Source organism: Cryptomeria japonica, chromosome 9, assembly GCF_030272615.1.
Source record: "Cryptomeria japonica chromosome 9, Sugi_1.0, whole genome shotgun sequence".
Classification (NCBI taxonomy): domain Eukaryota; kingdom Viridiplantae; phylum Streptophyta; class Pinopsida; order Cupressales; family Cupressaceae; genus Cryptomeria; species Cryptomeria japonica.
In genome coordinates this window covers 127,851,380-127,871,370 of record NC_081413.1, presented here as the reverse complement: position 1 = coordinate 127,871,370, position 19,991 = coordinate 127,851,380, and the positions used below count along the sequence as shown (strand labels likewise).

General features: G+C 38.1%; 1 protein-coding gene across 8 annotated transcripts in view; it reads right to left on the bottom strand.

The window, feature by feature from the left end:
- Positions 1 to 1,199: 1,199 nt before the first annotated feature.
- Positions 1,200 to 19,991, bottom strand: part of LOC131031389 (protein TRANSPARENT TESTA 9) — a 63,816-nt gene continuing 45,024 nt past the window's right edge. For 5 of the 8 annotated variants that reach the window (XM_057962503.2, XM_057962499.2, XM_057962501.2 and 2 more), the window contains 6 exons: positions 4,153 to 4,261; positions 3,974 to 4,048; positions 3,777 to 3,826; positions 3,236 to 3,395; positions 2,849 to 3,015; positions 1,200 to 2,033 (listed from right to left, as the gene is read on the bottom strand). In XM_057962503.2, the coding sequence (XP_057818486.1) occupies positions 1,749 to 2,033; positions 2,849 to 3,015; positions 3,236 to 3,395; positions 3,777 to 3,826; positions 3,974 to 4,048; positions 4,153 to 4,261 (846 nt within the window). In that variant the 3' untranslated portion in view covers positions 1,200 to 1,748. Of the gene's footprint in view, positions 2,034 to 2,848; positions 3,016 to 3,235; positions 3,396 to 3,776; positions 3,827 to 3,973; positions 4,049 to 4,152; positions 4,262 to 19,991 lie in introns of those variants that run through there. The other 3 variants (XM_057962500.2, XM_057962502.2, XM_057962504.2) reach the window with 2 other exon arrangements.

The following is a 19,991-nucleotide window of genomic DNA, read 5'->3' as shown; positions in this document are numbered from 1 at the left end:
TGCAGAAGAATAATGAAGAACATTTGGAATATGAATGGTTATGTTTTAATTGACTACATCACTACCGTTCAATATTTCTTAGAGTGAATAAGACACAATTAGATATTAAGATGAAATGGATATGGAATATGAAAGGATTCAGTAAAGTGCTTTCATTATGTCAACTTCAAATATCATTCAAGTGCCACCGTATATTAAGAATATCATTCAAACCAATTCAACTCAAGACATTGCATGCCCTTGTCGCCATCATAGATTAAGCATCTCTCAGCGTGATAATCATAAAAAGCGCCAATGAAATAATATTTTATTTGATGCTGGTGAAAGTTCATTTGATAACAATGTTTAACAAAGATTATTGCGAACAAAAAAACATTTTGGAAAATTGTGATTCAATAATTTTTAATTAGTGTGAAAGAACAATTGTTCACTTGATTTAGGTTTTGAAAAAATATTCATTTGATTAAAGTTCTAGCGTTCAATATTTCTGACAATTAAATATTAAGATGGAAAGGATACGGAATATGAAAGGACCATCATTAAAGTGTTTTCATTACGTCAACTTCAATAACCATTAAATTTCCTAAAATAAAATTTGAGTGCCACTGTGTATTAAGAATACCGTTGTGGATTATCTTGGAAGTTAATATAATTCCAATTTATACTGTTATATTTTCACATGCCATTCATCTCTGTCCGTTCCCCTTGGAATTTGCTTGCACATCATCAACCATTACATTGTAATGCTTCATCATCTATGAAGGTGATCGAAGCAAGTTTGGTAGGAGTAGGGATGTTTCAAGAAAAAGAAGTAATTTAGACCGGGAGTTTCTGTCATCCCCCACTACCTTGATTGCAATGATTATTGCCTTATGAATATACAATGCTTTAAATTGGAAAATTCTTAAATGATGCATCAAATAAAATGCAGGCAACAAAGTAGAGCAGCGCACTCTACTTTTTACCTTTCCTCTTGATTCGCGCTATATCAATGTGTCTATGAGTCGCGTCTAAACAGCTCAAAACAATTATGTTGTATTGAAGGTAACAGAGGCTATTTTCACGTACATAAAACGATTTAAAGTAGACGAGGAAAATTCAAAAATTACATATTTGTTGAAAAAGACTTCTTAACTTAAAAAAAGTAATGATATATGGACTCTAGGGAGACGCTTGGCTACTCCCATGGTGTCCATTAATAAAAAAAAACTTCACTTGAGGGCATCTCTATAATTAAGTCTCTGTGCACTACAACTTTGTTAATAATCACCTCTGGTGATATTCCTTTTGAGCAAATATGTAGAACCATTGCTGGTCCAATTGACAAACAGAACTGCACTAAACATGCATTATTGTGGTAAATACCATTTGAATCTAAATATCCAAGAGTAGAACTTGGACTAATGAATTCACTGACAAAAACATTTTTGATACAAAGACATCTTTATCCTACACAGCCTCATTAGAGGCTTCCAAAGAACTTTTCTATACCATTGAAAATATCACATTTAACTAATGTACAAACTACAATGAATTGAAGACTTGTAGACTGGCAAGCCCAGGAATTCTGGGAGAAACCTCTGATTCTACGGTAAAAAGCTCCCGAGCATATTGGAAGCTACCTGGTACAGACAATTGAGGGCGAAATGTGTATGCAACAGTAAAATATTTATTCTCTCCTGCCAAATCAAAAAAGAGGCGAAGAAGAATCCAGATATATTTAAAACGCAAATCATCTTGCACAACCTTCAGACCTTAAGGATATCTTCCTTGGCTATTAGTGGCGAACCATAACTCAGCAAAGGTTTCAGTTCTTCTTGAACAGCAAAACTCTGTATTGCCATCTCCTCAAGGACAATAGAGCAGGCAGCTTTACAGACTTGTTCATCTGGGAATGCAAGTGTCCATCTCCCATCAACTAATCCCTTAGACCTAGATCTTCCAGAACTTGTGCCATTTTTTGTAGAATCTGACAAATTAACTGGCCGTACCCGCAGATGTAACCACCTTGGATGTTTTTCATCTACTCTAGGCTGTCATCCACAGAAAATGAAAAAATGATCAACGCTCTATCCCATGACCATATTATCTTACATTTTTTATTACTGCAAATATAGTTGCCATGTAAATAAAACAAAAGCAAGCACCAGATAGCATCTGCACAGCAATTGAGTGTTTACAAAGATGGAAAATCCAAATGTTGCAGGGATAAAAAGCAAACAAAATAGCACAATGAAAATTGAAAATGATTTCATCATCCTCGCATACAATAATATATCGCATATTTATGGAACCATCAAGCTTATATGTCGCAGACAAGCATTGTGAATTCAATTTACACCACAAGTGCTCATTTATATCACAGCATGTCCATTGCCTGTCTCTAATCTTAGGTATGTTAGATCAAAACTAGGCTTATAATAGGGTTCCAAAGGACTTCATCGCTAACTTGGAATTCATGCACCCTTTCTAAAGACAAGGGAGGCCTGGACACTATGTAAATTAATACATTACAATCTAGAATAAAAACCACAGATATCTAAAACCTAAGTAATAATAAACCAATTAACATATTGCATCTTCAACAGTGAAATATGAACAGGCCAACAGTGAAATAAAAACTGGCCAACCCCACAACATGAACAGACACCATCATAACATTGTATTCAACTGATAGTTTGCACTCAGAATTATATATAGCTATGTTAATAAGCAATGTAAACTTCATATTCCATTCCACTAATCTATTGTAATTAAGACAAAATAGCATAACACAGCTGATACAAAGGCATATCTCTACATTTTAAAGAAATGTCATGAACAAAGAAACAGTAAAATAAAAGCTTACAATTGAGCCAGCTAAAGGAGCTGCAACACGAACAATCCCTCGATGTTGTTTTAGAGGAACTTCTTCAGCAAGCAGTAAACACCCAGATTTCCCCTTTGCCACTGCTAAGAAGTAAAAGGGACGCTCTTTCCCTCTCTCAAATGCTATCCTGCAAGGAAGTGCATCATCTGCAGTTGCAGTGAAAGTTTGGAAAATTTCAGGGTTCCTAGAAACATAGGGCATATTTAATGCAAATAAATAGGGATAATGGGGTGTACATGAAAAATGTGAATTTGCTGATCTGAAGTTTGCAACTACGGTGACTACCATTAGTATCATCCTTCCTTGATAGGTTTCACTTCCAATGCATTCTACAATAAGCAGTGCATTAATTTGAAATATACTAACCCAAATTCACTTCAGTGCCAATCTTGGGAACCAGGATATCTATGCCTGCCCTCCTCACCCTGGAATTCTCATTTGCATCACTCGGAACACCAAACTCAGGAATATTGTGTTCACTGCCTCCGATGAGAGAACTTCTGAGATAATGATGCAGTACAAAAACCTGGTATTCAACATTTAAATTCAGAAGTTATTGCAATACTATTTGTATATCTATTTTACAGATCATAAAGATTCTATATTTCTAACACTTATCTATAAAGTCTCCAACCCTAATAAGACAAAAGACTAAAAGCTAAGAGACAAAAAGGATCCTAAATGATTTTTTGCGTGTACATACAAAGGTAGAAACAATAAATTTCCTTGAACTTATTGGGAGTAAGAAAGGAATAAATCATATTAATGTACATGAATAGCTAAATGGGCCTCAAAAAGTACAAAAGAAATTTGTGACAGTTCTCTAATTTTTCTTTCTTTTGACAGATATAAGACGTAATTACAAGGAAAAATGGTACACATTATAGTCCAACAGTCAACTAACAACCTTAACTGTATTCCGCATTCTTTGACCAACAAAGGAAGAAGAGCGATCACCTGTGTTACAGAAAAAACGAGTCAAAAACTAGGTAATGGCTACTAATTTAATATTTTTTTAAAAAAAATCTTCATAACCATCCGTAAAAAACTCTATCAAGCATTATAAATTCAAAGAAAAATCCATTTGCAACAGTGACAACTTACCATCCACAACGACAGACTGCAACTCTGGAAGAAGAACAAATATAGAAGCTTTCTCAAGGTCTGGTCTCTCAATGGCTGTGAATCAAGTAGAATAATAATCAACAATGCCATACAATATTTTTGTAAAAAGAACAATTTTAGAACCTGGAACATAAAAATCATATAACATGATGGCATACCTGTCTTGCAGTTTTTCCATTCGTCCAAAATAACTGCTGAGATAAGATCACACCAGCAATCCTTGGTTTCTTTCAGAAGGTCAGTGCTAGCCTCTTTGTAAGCATCCTGCTAATCAGAAGAGAGCCAAAAGGTTTATGTAAACAAAACTTTCAGATTAAAGACAAAGATGACTAACTAAAAGTCTAAAACAAATGGAAAATTCAGCATATCAAATTCTAAAGCAACAGTCTCTGTGATTTTCATCATCAATGGGATATCATGTTAAGCACATTGCACTGGAGTTTCAATTAAATATTATGAACTACTAAATGGATATGTTAATAATGAGTAGAATTTAAAGTCAGATAAGTTTCTTTCCATCATCAATGAGACATCATGTTAAGCACATTGCACTCGGGTTTCAAGTTAAATATTATGAACTACTAAATAGATATGTTAATAATGAGTAGAATTTAAAGTCAGATAAAGTTTCTTTCCATGAACACGATTTAATGATCATCCAAACACGGAGCAAAATTGTTGATGGAAAGAGTACTGCATAAGGAAGAAGCCATTTTTGTATGTAGCGGACAAGAAATAACAATTTAATTGAAGAAAAGCAAAGCGCTTCTGACACCGATGAAAGCTGTGAAGTAATTCATAGCTATAAATTTTAAAAAACAAAGAGATTGCAACAATCATTAGCACCATTCAAAAAAAGCTATGTTAAACATTGAATTGCCTTGTGAAATAAAATATACTTTCCAATATTACACAAGCTTCCCTTTGTTTGGTAGCCGATATCATTTAGAGTATTCTGATTATTTGATTCGAGATGGTCTTCTTTTCAAAGGATGCCGGTTATGCATTCCTAAATGTTCAATGAGGGATAACATAATTAAGGAGAAGCATAGTGGTTGTATGGGGGGACACTTTGGATTAGACAAAACTCTTGAGTTGGTGAGAAGATTTTACCACTGGCCTAAATTGCAGACACGTCAGAAAATTTGTGGATTCATGTGTGGTGTGTCAAAAGGCCAAAGGGACAACAACAAAGGCAGGACCATACCAGCCATTGCCCATTCCTTCAAGACCTTGGGAAAGTGTGAGCATGGATTTTGTGATGGGTTTGCCAAGAACTCAAAAAGGTTTTGACAGTGTTTTTGTGGTTGTTGACAGGTTTAGCAAGATGGCACATTTTTTGCCATGCAAGAGCACAAGTGATGCTACATATGTTGCAAACCTTTTCTTTAATGAAGTTGTGAAAATACAAGGTTTACCCTTAAACATTGTGTTGAACAGAGATGTGAAATTTGTAGGACATTTTTGGAGGACTTTATGGAGGAAGTCAGGCACAAACTTGTCTTTTAGTTCAGCTTATCATCCCCAAACAGATGGCCAAATAGAAGTGGTCAATAGGTCACTCGGAAATTTGTTAAGGTACCTCACCAAGCAGCATGGTGAAAAGTGGGATTCCATCATCTCCCAAGCAGAATATGCCTATAATGATTCTGTCAATAGGAGTACCGGAAGGAGCCCTTTCCAAATTGTCTATGGACTGAATCCAAGACGTGTACTGGAATTGAGAAATCTACCCTCAACTGAACATATCAGTGCTTGTGGAGAAGAATTTGCTGAAGGGATAAAGGAGATTCATGACCAAGTCCGGATGCAATTGCAGAGAAGTACAGAGAAGTACAAGGAGCAGGCTGACAGAAGAAAGAGAGATGTGCAGTTCCAAGTCGGAGACATGGTATGGGCCAATCTGAAAAAGGAGAGATTGCCAAAAGGGAAACACACAAAGCTCATGATGAGAAAGGTTGGAGCTTGTCCAATACTCAAGAAGTTTGGGAACAATGAATGTGAAATCCAATTACCTTCAAACATAGGTATATCCCCAATCTTTAATGTTGCAGATCTGACACCATTCAAAGGTACAGTGCAGGAAGATGGTACATTTCCGGTAGAGGATGCTGCAGACATACTGAAAGACTTTCCAAGTCAAGGGCCATCCAAACTTGAAAGGATATTGGACACCAAGATTGTGAAGAAAACTAGGAACAAGGTCTACAAACAATACCTTGTCAAGTGGCAAGAACTCCTTGAGGCAGATGCAGTATGGATGGATGAAGACCAGATGAAGAAATATGGGACTACATTGCCAAAACTCATCTCAAGTGGACTTGAGATTCAATCACCCGGGGTGTATGGTGCAGGAGCACCCAAAGACACAAATGAAGTCTAAAAGAGGCTAATATCACCAATGAGGTGAAAATGATCATCTGTAAAAGGTTGATAGTTTTGTGAGTCAATAAGACCCAATTAATGTAAGGCATTGTCATGGTTGCATTTTATAAGCCACCATGGATAAATGACCATGTGGGTCAATAGGAGACTAGGCATGAGTTAGGCAAATAAATATCGGTCTTAGAAACATCAGACCAATATTTGGAATAGGTCGAATACACCTCGGAGTCGCCAAGTTTGAAAAGTGCAAGTTGACAACTTTTGTTGTCATTGCCAAATGTTGTAAAATGGGATAACTAATCCTCCAACGGTTCCAAAGTTTGAAAAGTGGTTGGAAACCATTAAGGAGGCTATATTATGCCCCACTTGGATCGATCCAGGTTGTTGTTGGTGTAGTTGTTGAAGTTGATGAAATTTGATTATGTTTTGGAGTTTGGAGCAATACAATATACTTGGAGTTTTCTGAAATTCTATGTTTTTGCTATCCTTTTTTTATCAGTACGGATTGGTGGATGTCTGAAACCAATTGAATGAATTAGGGAAGTCTCTTACCTTTTATTTGAATCAAGTTTGAAGTTTTGTAACAATCGGGTTGTAGGGATCCATCCAATTCTAACCAAACTGGTCACAAACCCTACCGGCACCTAGGGTTTCACTGTAAAGATGCCCTTAATTTGACATTTTCATCGGAGGATCAAACAACCTATGGGGAAAATGTTAGAAGGGCCATTGTATCATAAGATGTTGGTGTTGGTTTGCACGGAGACTCCAAGACCGGAGAGATTGAATTGACCCTACGCGGGCATCTCTATGTGACCGCTTGAACTGTAGAAGTGGAAATCACTTGCAGAAGATAAAGAAGATGGGATCAAGTCTTGAAACCTTGGATTTGGTGGTTTGACACCTTACCCCAAGTTGCAGAAGTGTTGGTTTAGTCGAGGGACTAATACAAGGAGCACTTGCTTTGTAAATTAGGCCTAATTGGCTTAATCAGGTCTGGAAGGACAGTAAGGGTACAAACCTTTCAACCTATGGTTAGAGCCTAAGCTTTTGGGGAATTGTGCAACTAGATAAAAGGTATATGAATCCACCTTTATTTTGTCTTGTCCTTTGGAACTTTGTTAAGTTGTGTCTCGAAAACTCAACTGGTAGGGCTACTAGGCTATCAATAGGGCTGCTAGACAATTGGACAGTTGTGAGGCAAGTAATCCCTAACACATCTGATTGCCAAATCTTATGGGTGTTTTGTGTTGGTTGGACCACCAATAGACAAAATCCAATAGGTTTCCATCCCACCGGTACTGAAAGACACTAAACCGGTTCACACAAGGGTAAAGTGTTTTCATCATACCGGTACCATAAGAGACTAAACCGGTATGGATCCGGTCACACAAATTGTTGTGTGAGTTGAGCATTTGGTAGGTGTGTTGTTCACACCTTGAACAAACAAAAGAACTTGTTTTGGACATAGTAGTTGTGGGTGAGAGAGGGTTTTTGCCTGGCTCTGCATCACTAACTCTGTATAATCTAGAAGTACCAAAATAGTCATTACACAAAGCTGTCAAAGATAGCAGAATTTGTTTAAACAATGAGAATTTGTCATAGCCATTATACTTTTTGTTGATAATGTTCTCCTTTCTCATTCTCCCAAAGGCCTACAATGGCAACTTGAGGTATATGCTTGCTTTTGTCAACTTCACCAACTTGTCGTCAACCTTGGTTAAATCAAGGTCATTATTTTAACGTTCTCTTTCTAGATTCTAGTTATGCTACAATGGGGCAGCCTTGGAGATCATATTGGCTTACACATGCTTGGAAGTCCAATTTTCTAGTCCCTCCTTTAGTATGAAGCACATCTCTCATTCACACATTTGCAAGGGTTATTCTCTCTTGTCTTGAAGCATCAATGTTTCCAAATCGACTTCCAAGATATCTTTTTCAAAGGTACATATTTTTGATGCCATCATCAAGCATATAATTTTGTATGGGTCTTAGCTTGGACCGCTAACTTGGGATCAATTGATCCTCATATTGAGAGGGTCCAAATTCTCATGTTGTAGCGTATGATCCATTACAATGGACTATTTCTCAAAGCATTGTCCAAGTTAAGTTTTTTGCCCAAACAAATCCATTGAGAATTCAACTTTTGTTAGTGTAAAGTATCCTTACTTGAGTCTTCATTCCTCAAAGCAAATTGCTTCATTGGGCTCCGTTAGACACCATCATTGGTGGTACTCTAGACAAGATTGCTCTTCCTATTAGCATCTCTATCGATAAACTACCTTCTTTCATGTATTCCATGCACACTCCTACTCTACTACCTTTGAAGCAAGAAATCAATAGAGTTGTTAAAAGTGAAATTTACAGACAATACATCTAGGTTGCTTGGATCTCCCCTAATATTCCACTTAGCACAAAGTTATCCTTTTACATAGAGAATTGCTTATAAATGTTGGATGGCATCCTATGTCTTCACTATATCCAATGTCATTGGTCACACAACTTGGGGTTTCCCCTAAGCCAACAAAGGATGTGTTTACACTAGCTATGAGTTGAGATTAATCATCATATTCTTCATCGAGATTAGATCTATCATCTTTACTCCCTCTAGGAGGTGGACATTAAGGAGTACTTCATCTTCAAATGCCCAATTTACTCCCTCTAGGAGGTGGACATTAAGGAGTACTACCTCTACAAAGACTCAAGCAACATTCTCTCTACTTTCTTTAGATATTTGGACCAATGATGTCTAACTTTATATCTATAGGGATTGTCTCTCTTTAGGGGTAGCTTTTAAGCATCCCTTGGATGCTACTACTTTACACATAGACATGAGTAGACATGTGAGACTACATTTCTCACAACATATGCATCAACATATTGCTCCTCACTAGCATCATTTTCTTTATTCCTAGTGGTGCAATTCAGCTTCTTCTTGGCAACATAGATCTACTCATCTCCAACCACCCCCAATCCACAATCACAAACACATATTATGAGTGTATTCACTATTTCCGAAGTTATTGCAACCTCAAATGTTAGGTGTGGTTTTAAAGGGAGTTATTTGCTTCCTATTGGATTCCCAATCACAAATTCACGATATAAGATCTTCTACAAGTCCTATCACAATGATTGATAATGACACTTGCGATTCATCCATTTAAGGCATGAACTAAGACGGACAATAAGGATTTTGTATCCCTCCATTCCTCCTCAACTTACGTTCCCTTTTTGGCTATTTGTATTAGTTTATTGACCACTTGTGTTGGTGGTCAACAACTCTATTGTACTTTATTTTCCTTTGTTTTTGGTACCCTTTATGGGTCTCTCTAGGACTCTCTCAAGTCCTAGAGCTTTCTATTTAAAACTAGCGTAATCAAGTCCCATGGGCCTACTTTTGGTCATCTATGGACAATATTAACTTTTTCTTTGTTTCTAAGTGAGTGCTCATCTTGTCTAATCTTCAAAAACATTTAAAATAGAGACTAATCCATTTGGGCATGCCCTTGTTCATTTTGGTCATCCAATAGCTTAGCATTGTGAAAATTTTCCATCCAAGCATGTAAGCATTAGAGATATTGTATATTACAAAAGAGAACATCATTCATAATATCAAAAGCCTTGCGCTTCTTGCAGATGCAGAATAAATTGCAGCATAATCAACATCAAGAATGATCTTCATATCTTCAACAAATCTATTTCAACATCAAGCACATGAAGAGAAGTGACAATACAATACTATATTGTTTGAGCAAGCCCCCAACCCAAGCTCTTCTCTCTATGCTCGACACATGGACATGAATCCTATACATGGCCAAAATTGAACAAATCTGCCCGACTTTTCAGATATTCGCGTACCCCACAAATGCATCCTTAGGGGCTTGACCTGTTCCCAAATACAAGAACTCCAAGAAAGGGGCAATATATCTGTTAGAAAATATTTCATATTGTTTAATGGTCAATTATTAGTTGGTCTAAAGTAGTCAGTAGTTAAAGGTAGTTAGAAACTTAAATGTCTACAATGTTTGGTCAATTCTATAAATGTAATCTTTTCTCAGTTAATAATGAAGTCTTTTACCAGTGAATCTCAATTATTCACATGGTATCAGAGCACAGGAAAAAAATCTCAATTTTTTTTTCACTAATTTTGAAATTATTTCAGTTTACTCTTCCAAAACCCATCTAGGATTTTCTGTCAAACCTTTGGCCTGTGTTCGTGAGTCAGATCTGTTTTTTTGCCTTAGTGCACCTTCTAACTACATCTCCCGCACAAAATCGCATCCACGCAAAGTCTAGAAATTTAAAAATGGGCACCGTGATTTTTTCCTTGCGATTTTTGTGTTTTTCTGTCGGCTGGGGTTCGTTCCGAAGACGGATCTATACAGATAAGGCGTGTGACATTATTTTCTGCAACTTCATCGGTTTTTCTTTGCGTTTTAAGCCCGCGTTTTTTTTAATGCAATTTTTCTCGGTATTCTCTGCTGTGATTTTTCGCGTTATTAGCGGATTTCATGGGTCTACTAGGGTTTTCTAGGCAACAACAGTTTTTTTTGGGTTTTCTACGATTTCCATTTTCGCGATTTTTGGTGCCATTTTCTAGGTCGTGGCTGTGCACGCCTAGGGTTTTTCACAAACCCTCTGTACTTTTCATTCGGCTAGGGTTTTTAAAACCCTCAGTTTATTTCCAACGGCCAATAATAACGAATTTTTGGGTTCTTTTTTCGTGCCTAGGGTTTCTGTAACTTCGCTTAGGGTTTTGACCCTCTGTTCCAAGGCGATTTTTTTTTTCTGATTGTAGATTCTTGGTGGGTTTTTTGAGAGCTCTTTTGGGTCTTTGTCCAATTTTTCTAGGTCTTCTGAAAAATGTTTGCCTCAAAAAACGTGCTAGGGTTTCAGTTTCTGCCTGAGAATCCGACTTGTAGAATTTTTTAGAAACCCTCTGTTTTCATCTGCTGGTTTTCATGCATTGGAATTCATGCCTTCACCAATTCGACCTTGGGGTACGTGATGGCATCTCCGACAAACATTATGCTCGAAAGTAGCCAGAAATTCAACAACCGCAACTACAACACCTGGAAGCAGCGTATGCTGACAATTTTTGAGTACCGATGTCTTGATGCAATTGTTTTGGTCACGTCTCAACGTCCAACCACTACTGGAATAGATGAGGACAAATGGGATGAGCGCACCCGGGAAGCTGTCATGCTCATCAAACTCTCTGTCATGAATGAGCAACTACCTCAGGTACCCTCTGGCAAAATTGCGAAGGAGATATGGGATCATTTGAAGAGTCTCCATGAAACCTCTAACAAGAGCAGAGCATTCTTTCTAAAGAACATGCTCTTTTTTATTATGATGGACAAAAGGACACCTCTGTAGGATCACTTGACAAAGATCAAGGGCATTCGTGACCAATTTGAGGCGATTGCTTGTACCATGGAGGAAGAGGACATGGTCGTCATCACTCTAAAGAGTTTGCCCAAATCTTATGAGCATTTCATCGAAACGCTCAATATCACTTCCATTGACGTCAATTTGAAGTTTTCCGATCTTTGTAACAAGCTTTTACAACAAGATCGATGGCGCCAACAATTTGGAAGCAGTACCAGTTCCACCTCCATTGAGCAAGCGTTCTCTGCCAAATCTTCTGCTAAGAACAAAGGGAAGGCTTCATCTTCTCAGTCGAAAGGCTCTGGTTCTTCTCAAGACAACAACAAGAAGAATGTTCGATGCCATTATTATCATAAGTTTGGTCACATGAAGGCCGAGTGTCGAATTTGATTGGCTTCTGAACAAAAGAAGCAGGGAGGGTCTCAACAAAAGGCAAATGTCGCCGAACACATTGAGTAGAAAGAATCTGCTTTCTATGCTTTTATGGCCAAGAGAACAGCAGATCCAGTACACTCTTCTTCTTGGTATATTGATTCAAGGGCTTCGCGGCATTTTACTCATCGTCAGGATTGGTTCACAAAATTTGAACCATTCTCGGATTCAGTAATCTTCGGAGGAGGAGAAGAATACACAGTTGTTGGTAAGGGCACTGTCCAGATTCACTCAGGAGGTAGAAATTTACTTTTTCTTGATGTCTACTATGTTCTCGGCATGGAACATAATCTCCTCTCCGTCAGTCAAAACATGAGGCATTCTCCTCAATTAGATGTTATCTTCAGTTCATCCACCTACAACATTGTTGATTGGGAGATTCGTACTACAATTGCTATGGGACTTGAGGATCATGGTTTGTATAGACTTGCTAATTCCGGCGATTCTCAGGAGCACGCTCTAGTCGCTAGGAGTACATCCATCAGAACACTTTGGCATCAGAGTTATGGGCACTTAAACGTGCACTATCTCTCTCAGTTATCTCGGGAGGTTTTGGTTGTTGGTGTATCTGAGATCCAACCTCAAAATCATGGAGTTTGTGTAGCATGTCAAGCTAGGAAGCAGCATTGGACACCATTCTCGGATGGTGATTCTTGGCAAGCCTCCAAGGTCCTTCAATTGGTTCACGTTAATGTATGTGGGCCAATGAACACTCCATCTGTTACTGGTTGCAGGTACTTGTTATTTGTTGAAAATTTCAATCGTAAATTGTGGGTGTATTTTTCGAAAAATAAATCAGATGTGTTCAGTACATTTCAGCAGTTTAAGGCCTTAGTTGAAAAAAAATCCGATTCTCAGATTGTCACTCTAAGGTCAAATAATGGGGGGGGAGTTTTGTTCCAATGACTTTTCTACATTTTGTGCTACACATGGCATTAAGCGCCAACTCACCACAACATACACCCCTCAACAGAATGGTGTCATCGAATGTAGGAATCGCACCATTACTGAAATGGCTCGTTCTATGATAGAGCATCGCAATGTTCCTAAGAAATATTGGGCTGAAGCAGTTTACACTGTAGTCTATCTCCTGAATCAGTAACCTGCACATGCCGTTAAGAAGATGACTCCTGAAGAAGCCTGGTCAAGATGCAAGCCTAAAGTGGGCCATTTGAAAGTCTTCGGTTCTACTGCTCATGTATGGATCCCAGACACCAAGCGTGCTAAGCTCGATTCAAAGAGCCAAACACTTATGTTTACTAGTTATAGTGTCAACCACAAGGCCTACAAGTTGATTGATGTGGAGACAAATTGTCTCATTTTCAGTCGTAATGTTGTGATTGATGAGACTACTGGTCCATTTATGCCTTCTACTACTCCTATTCCTACGACTCAATCTCTACAGACTTTTGATGTTGGCGTTCGTCTTCCTCTTGGTTCCCATGATGGGAGGGCTTCAGACCATTCTAACTCTGAAGATGAGGAAACTATCGATCCAGCACCACCTGATTTTTCACAGGATTCGCATCCAAATGACTTTGTTCCGAAAACTCCAGGGGATGTTGTTCCTCCAATGCCAGATGTTGGTACTTCTACCCTCCAGCCTAAATGGTGGGCCAAGACCATAGGAGATCTTCGTGATGATGAGCTTCTTGAGAATAGATCAGTTCGCCGCAAGAGAAAGTAGCAGAATACATTCAACTTTGCATCCATGAGCCCCAGACATATTCTGAGGCTAAAGGCATTCCTAAGTGGGAAAAGGCTATGGAGACAGAATACCATAGTCTTCTGAAGAATAACACATGGGTTCTTTCTAATCTACCTCCTAAGAAGAAACCTATCAGCTGTAAATGGGTTTATAATGTCAAGTATCATGCAGATGGTACTTTGGATAAGTACAAGGCCAAATTGGTTGCTTGGGGTTTTACACAGCAGGAGGGCATTGACTATGAGGAGACTTTTGCTCCTACTGCCAAGATGAGCACAATTCGTCTTCTTCTCGCCATTGCAGCTCAGTTTCGATGGAAACTTCACCAGATGGATGTTAAGAGTGCATTCCTCAACGATGAGTTTCAAGAAGTTTATATGACTCAACCTCCTGGCTTCAAGGTTCCTGGTAAGGAACATTAGATTTGCAGATTGGTAAAAGCCCTCTATGGCATGAAGCAAGCCCCTCAGGCTTGGTACTTCAAGATGATTAGTAGTTGGTTGAACATGGTTTTCAGCGCAGTCCTTCTAACACTAATCTGTATGTCCAACTCTTCGATGATGATATCCTTTTTCTTGTTGTCTACGTGGATGACTTGATCATTATTGGCAATTCAGCACATTTGATTACAGCCATCAAACAAGACTTGTGCCAAGCTTTTGACATGACAGTATCTTTATTTCATAGTCCAAGTATGCCTGCAATTTGCTTGACAAGTTTCAAATGTAGGACTGTAAACTTGCTTCCACACCTATGGAGAAAGGGCTGAAGTTATCAGCCCAGTCTGATTCACCTGCAGTAGAGGAAACTGAATTCAGGCAACTAGTAGGCAGTGTCATCTACCTCACTGCCACTAGACCTGACATCTGCTTTGCTGTCAGCTACATCTCTCGCTTCATGACAACCCCAAAAGCTGATCATTGGATTGCAGCGAAGCGAGTGCTGCGATATGTGAAAGGCACTTCAGACTATGGCATTCTGTGTCGCAGGTGCAACGATCCAAAGCTGATTGGTTATACTAACTCAGATTGGGCAGGATCAGTGGATGACAGAAAATCCACATCTAGGTACATATTCAGATTGGGTACTGGTGCCATCACTTGGAGCAGCAAGAAGCAACAGGTCGTGGCTCTTTCCTCGACCGAAGCCGAATACCGAGGAACAGTCAAGGCCGCATGTGAGGTAGTTTGGCTCCGAAGGATGCTTTCTAACATGCAGATGCCGCAAGCAGGTCCTTCTCCCTTGTATATTGATAATCAAGGGGTGCTCAAACTGGCCAAAAATCCAGTCTTCCATGAACGTACCAAGCATGTCGAGCTTCATTGTCATTACATTCGCAAGCTGGTAGAAGACGGATCAGTTCAGTTGCAGTATGTTCCCACAACGGACCAGATTGCGGATATTCTCACCAGGTCTTTGAGCCTGGATAATTAGAAAATATTTCATATTGTTTAATGGTCAATTATTAGTTGGTCTACAATAGTCAGTAGTTAGAGGTAGTTAGAAACTTAAATGTATACAGTGTTTAGTCAATTCTATAAATGTAATATTTTCTCAATTAATAATGAAGTTTTTTACCAGTGAATCTCAGTTATTCACAATATCCTCACCTCATCCCTAAATTTTGCTAAAAAGGACATCTCAATTTGGGCAATGATTCTTGGGATGCCATCCTCCATGAGATGCCACAAAAGTTGCAAAAAAATAAGATGCTGCTGTGTGCATAAATTGTGAAAACACTGGGTCGTACATTCAGATTCAAGATGTATAAGGATCTATGTTACATGGCGTTTGGACGGAAGGACAGCATGGGACGACAGTATACAAATTTTCAAATATATATATATGAATTTTTCAGAATATATTAATATATTAGAGAGAGAGAGAGAGAGAGAGAGAGACACACACACACACACACACAGAAGGGGGGCAAGAGAGATAGATATGTCAATAATTGATAACACCAATATCAAAATGCAAATATATCATGTTAGTAGTAGTATAACAGCATAATAAATTTCAATAAAGCATTATAACAGCAATCTTAAACATCAAAAAACCATGATTAATATCCAAAAGTCTAAAACATAAAAATACATTGTACAACAGTCTATCACCCTCTAGCAGAAGTGGGAACTTGTTTTCTTTTGGTTTTAAGTGTCTTTGCATTTTAGAGTTGAGTTTTTGTTTTTGACCCAACTGTGAGCCACCCATGTCACAACCAATGTAAAAAAAAATTAAAAAAGTGTTTTTTTTGTTTGGTGGGCCTAGAAGTCATCCTAGCCACGGGGGACAGTTGTGCCATTTCCAAGACGGCGAGGGACGTTCTAGACTTCCCCTAGCCATCTTGGGAATAGCCAGATGTCCCCAATAGCCAAGAAACATTTCTTGACGTCCCAATGAGATTTCAATGAATAGGAAACAGAAAGGGGGCGTCCCCTTTGCACACCCCCCCACTGGTCCCAGGGATCAGTAGGGGATGGAGGCAGGTGAGTTGGAGACAGGGGACATATCCGTGTGTAAAACAGATAAGGATGGATGGTTGGAAAAGAAAAAAGGAGTGAAGGGAAACGTAAATAATGAAAGAGGACAGCATGCATCAAAAAGCAGCAGTCATACTTAAGACAAATGGCAAAAGTCAAATGCATACTATAGGCAACAACTATAAAAATAGTGTTGTGCGCATTGCACACACCCCGTCATTGACAAGGACCCCCGTTTTGAGTCTGATTTGCTCGCGTAGTAGGAGAGAAATGAAGGAAGCATTCAATGCTTTGAAGTAAACCTTGCGTGAGTTGCCTTAGAAACCCAATTTCGCTTAGCAGAATGAGCAGAAGGATAAAGTTCAGAAGTTTCATGCCCTTTGAAAATCTTGCAAAATAGTTAAATCGCCCGAAAATGACAAATGAACAAACTCGCAAAAAGGCCATTCAGGCCGAAAACCACTTCAAGCTCATAAATATGCTTTTGGGCCGAAAATGACCTTCTAACAGGAAAACAAAAAAATGAGAAGTAAAGGCGTTTTAACTTAAAAGTTTGCAAAAAGGCCTTTTAGGCCGAAATCACTTAAAGGTTTGCAAAAAGGCCTTTCAAGTCGAAATCACTTAAAAGTTTGCAAAAAGGCCTTTTAGGCCGAAATCACTTAAAATTTGGCAAAATGGTCTTTTAGGCCGAAATCATGAAGATGTTAGAAGAGAGGCGTTTTAATAACTTTGCAAAAGGCCTTTTTGGCCGAAAATCTAATAAGTCGAAATCCTCATAGGTCGAAATTCAAAAAATTCTTAGAGGTTTCAAATTGCCTAATATTCACGAAATTCCAAAGAGAGGCAAATGAGCATTTAAAATAAAATCTCACATTTCACCTTTATCAAGCGAAAAACATTTAAAGATTCATCTCACAAAGAGCTTCTCGAGCCAAACATTAAAATTATGTTTTTCAAATTAATTTTAATTTTTCAAATGGATTTATTAAAGTGAGATTGATTGTTCACAGGTTGAAGGCATCATCCCAAAGAACCAAGAGCGCGAGATCTGAACATAGCATTGGGAAGCGTGCCGATGTGCCACCAAACCACAAAGCTAAAGTCCACCACCGGGACCAAAGACCAAAGAACACTCCGAATGCAGCAAGTCTATGCATTCTCGAGAAACATGCGGCAAGTCTATGCATTCTCAAGAAATACACAGCTGGATTTAATTCCAGAAGTTCAGTTTTTGAAAACTGAGACTGTTTTATTGTAAAATTGCCTGTGGGCCCCAATCAAGATATTTTAAAACAGAGGGGACACAAGTCAATTATGTCCAACTACCGGATAGACTCAAATTGAACTCAAACACTTGCAGGTAGTTGAGATTATGGTTGAAGGGATAACTAAGAATTAAGTGGGCATCGGTTAAAGCTACTAGCTTTTGGAAGGCAGGTTGCAGCCCTTGGATGCAGTCAATCCTGCCCTTCGATTTAGAATTGTAAATTCTATAAAAGGCAGAGGCCTTTCTTTTGTAAAGGGTTAGAATTTTGTGAGTTAGAATTTGTAGTTAGATTTTAGAGTTAGAATAGCTTAGATTTTAGGCATAGCATAGAGATGCTGCAGAAATTGTTGTAATGGCAGCTGAAGCAAATATATGAACATTGAAATATGGTGTTTGTTGTCTTTGTTTTAGTCTGTTTGCATGGTTTCCTTCAGTTGGTTAATTTTAGAGTGCAGGGATTTTAATGGTGAGGTGTGGAGGGGTATTTGATGCATTTCTGGTTCATACCATTGGGGGTCTGCTGCTTGTAGGTCACCGTGCATGGTTAGTCTGAACCCAAACTGTGCTTAGTTCAATTGCAGGTGTTTGTCTTAGGCTGCGCCAAAATTGGGTGCCTAAAACGAGTGTCTCCGATTTCAAAATCCTTCATCCCTTGGAGCTTGCACCGTTTTTGTCTAGTTGTGAGGGTATCTCTGGCAAAACAAGAACTGGTTTATCGAAATCTATCTACCCGTTGCATCAGCTGTTATCATCCTTGTCCTTAGGCTTCCTGAACCCTTCCCTTTTGATTTTATTCCGTAGTCTGGGAATCACAGCATACCACCTTGTTGCAAAACGTAAGTCCCCTTGTGCTCCTAGCAAATCACATTGACCGTTGAGTTATCCTACAGTCAAGACCTCAGAATCGAAAGCTTGAGGCCGTCCCCATTGATCAATTAAAAACAGCACTAGGGATTTCCTTATCTCAAGAGAGGATAGGATACTCAGCAAGTACATTCTATTATGCGTTGGCCAGAGAGTCGTAGCAATGCGATTTTAGCCACGTCAACAAATAGCATATGCATTTTGTAGTCAACGTGCCCCTGTATTCTACTACCCATTGGTTTTTAGCTTCAGTTGGATAGCTTTAATTATTTAAGTAAAAATGGTTTGAAATTTTTCTAGAGCATTTATCAGTTTAACTAACAATTAAGGTTTAGATTAGGCTTGTTGAATAATTTGTTGACATAAAAATTCTTGTGTGCATCAAGTGGGTCTCCTTGCCTTCTAATTAGTACTAACATAAATGGGGGAATGTGTCCATAGCATAATAACCAAAACCACACTCCCACATCCCCAAAACTTGGACAAACACGGGCAGATATCTATCAGACATTGCATGACAGTAAGACTACTGTCGATTACTACTTGCACAATGAACTCTTACGTCACTTGGGGTGCTTGTGTATAACGTAGGAGGTTTGATTCAGCAAAGTTGCAAGTCAAAAGTCCTGCGGTATTGAAAAGATATTTCTTTTAGTCACATTCAGATTTCATGCTGTGAAATACACCAAATCATTTAATAATAGACTGCCTATGTGCAATAGACAAGCCAACTAACAAGAAATGAGGAAAGTTCATTACTAGATAGATCTAAACAAGCCTTGGGAAACAATATTCATGGATTTCAATTCAGGTTTACCTAATACTAAGCTTGCTAGTGATTGCATATGTGAAAAAATCACGAAACTTGTGAGTATTCACGAATCAAAACTACCAGTAAGTTACTCACCGGAAAACTCAATAGTGGTTTTTCATTAAACTCACCATTAAATCACAAAAACCTTGCAATTTTTCATAACAAACTCACATATGAATGTAAAAATGTTTTCTAAACTAATGCTAAAAACTTTATACGATTTTTGCATTTCATGGATGATTGAACAGACGACGCACAGCAATTTAGGACATATATTGACAATGCAAAATACACAGGTTTTCTTTAATTTTTATTCATTTCTTTCTTTATTTCTGATTCATTTCAAAGTTAAAGAGAGTGTAATATGTTTTTAAATCCTTAAATTTCTTGCCTTTCCTTGTAAATCTATTGAGGGAGAATCCCTGCAGGTTGCTTATATTTATATCGAGTATTAAATTTAAACAGCCTACAAGCTTGAATATTCACAATTTATTAGTTTATTATAATTTAATAAAATGAGAACATTCAAGCCTACAGATCGTTTATATTTGTAATTGCATTCAATATTAATATAAATGACCTATAGGCTTGAATTTTCATGGTTTATTATAATTTGGATGAATCCTTTCTATGCTGAAAATGTTGATAATAAA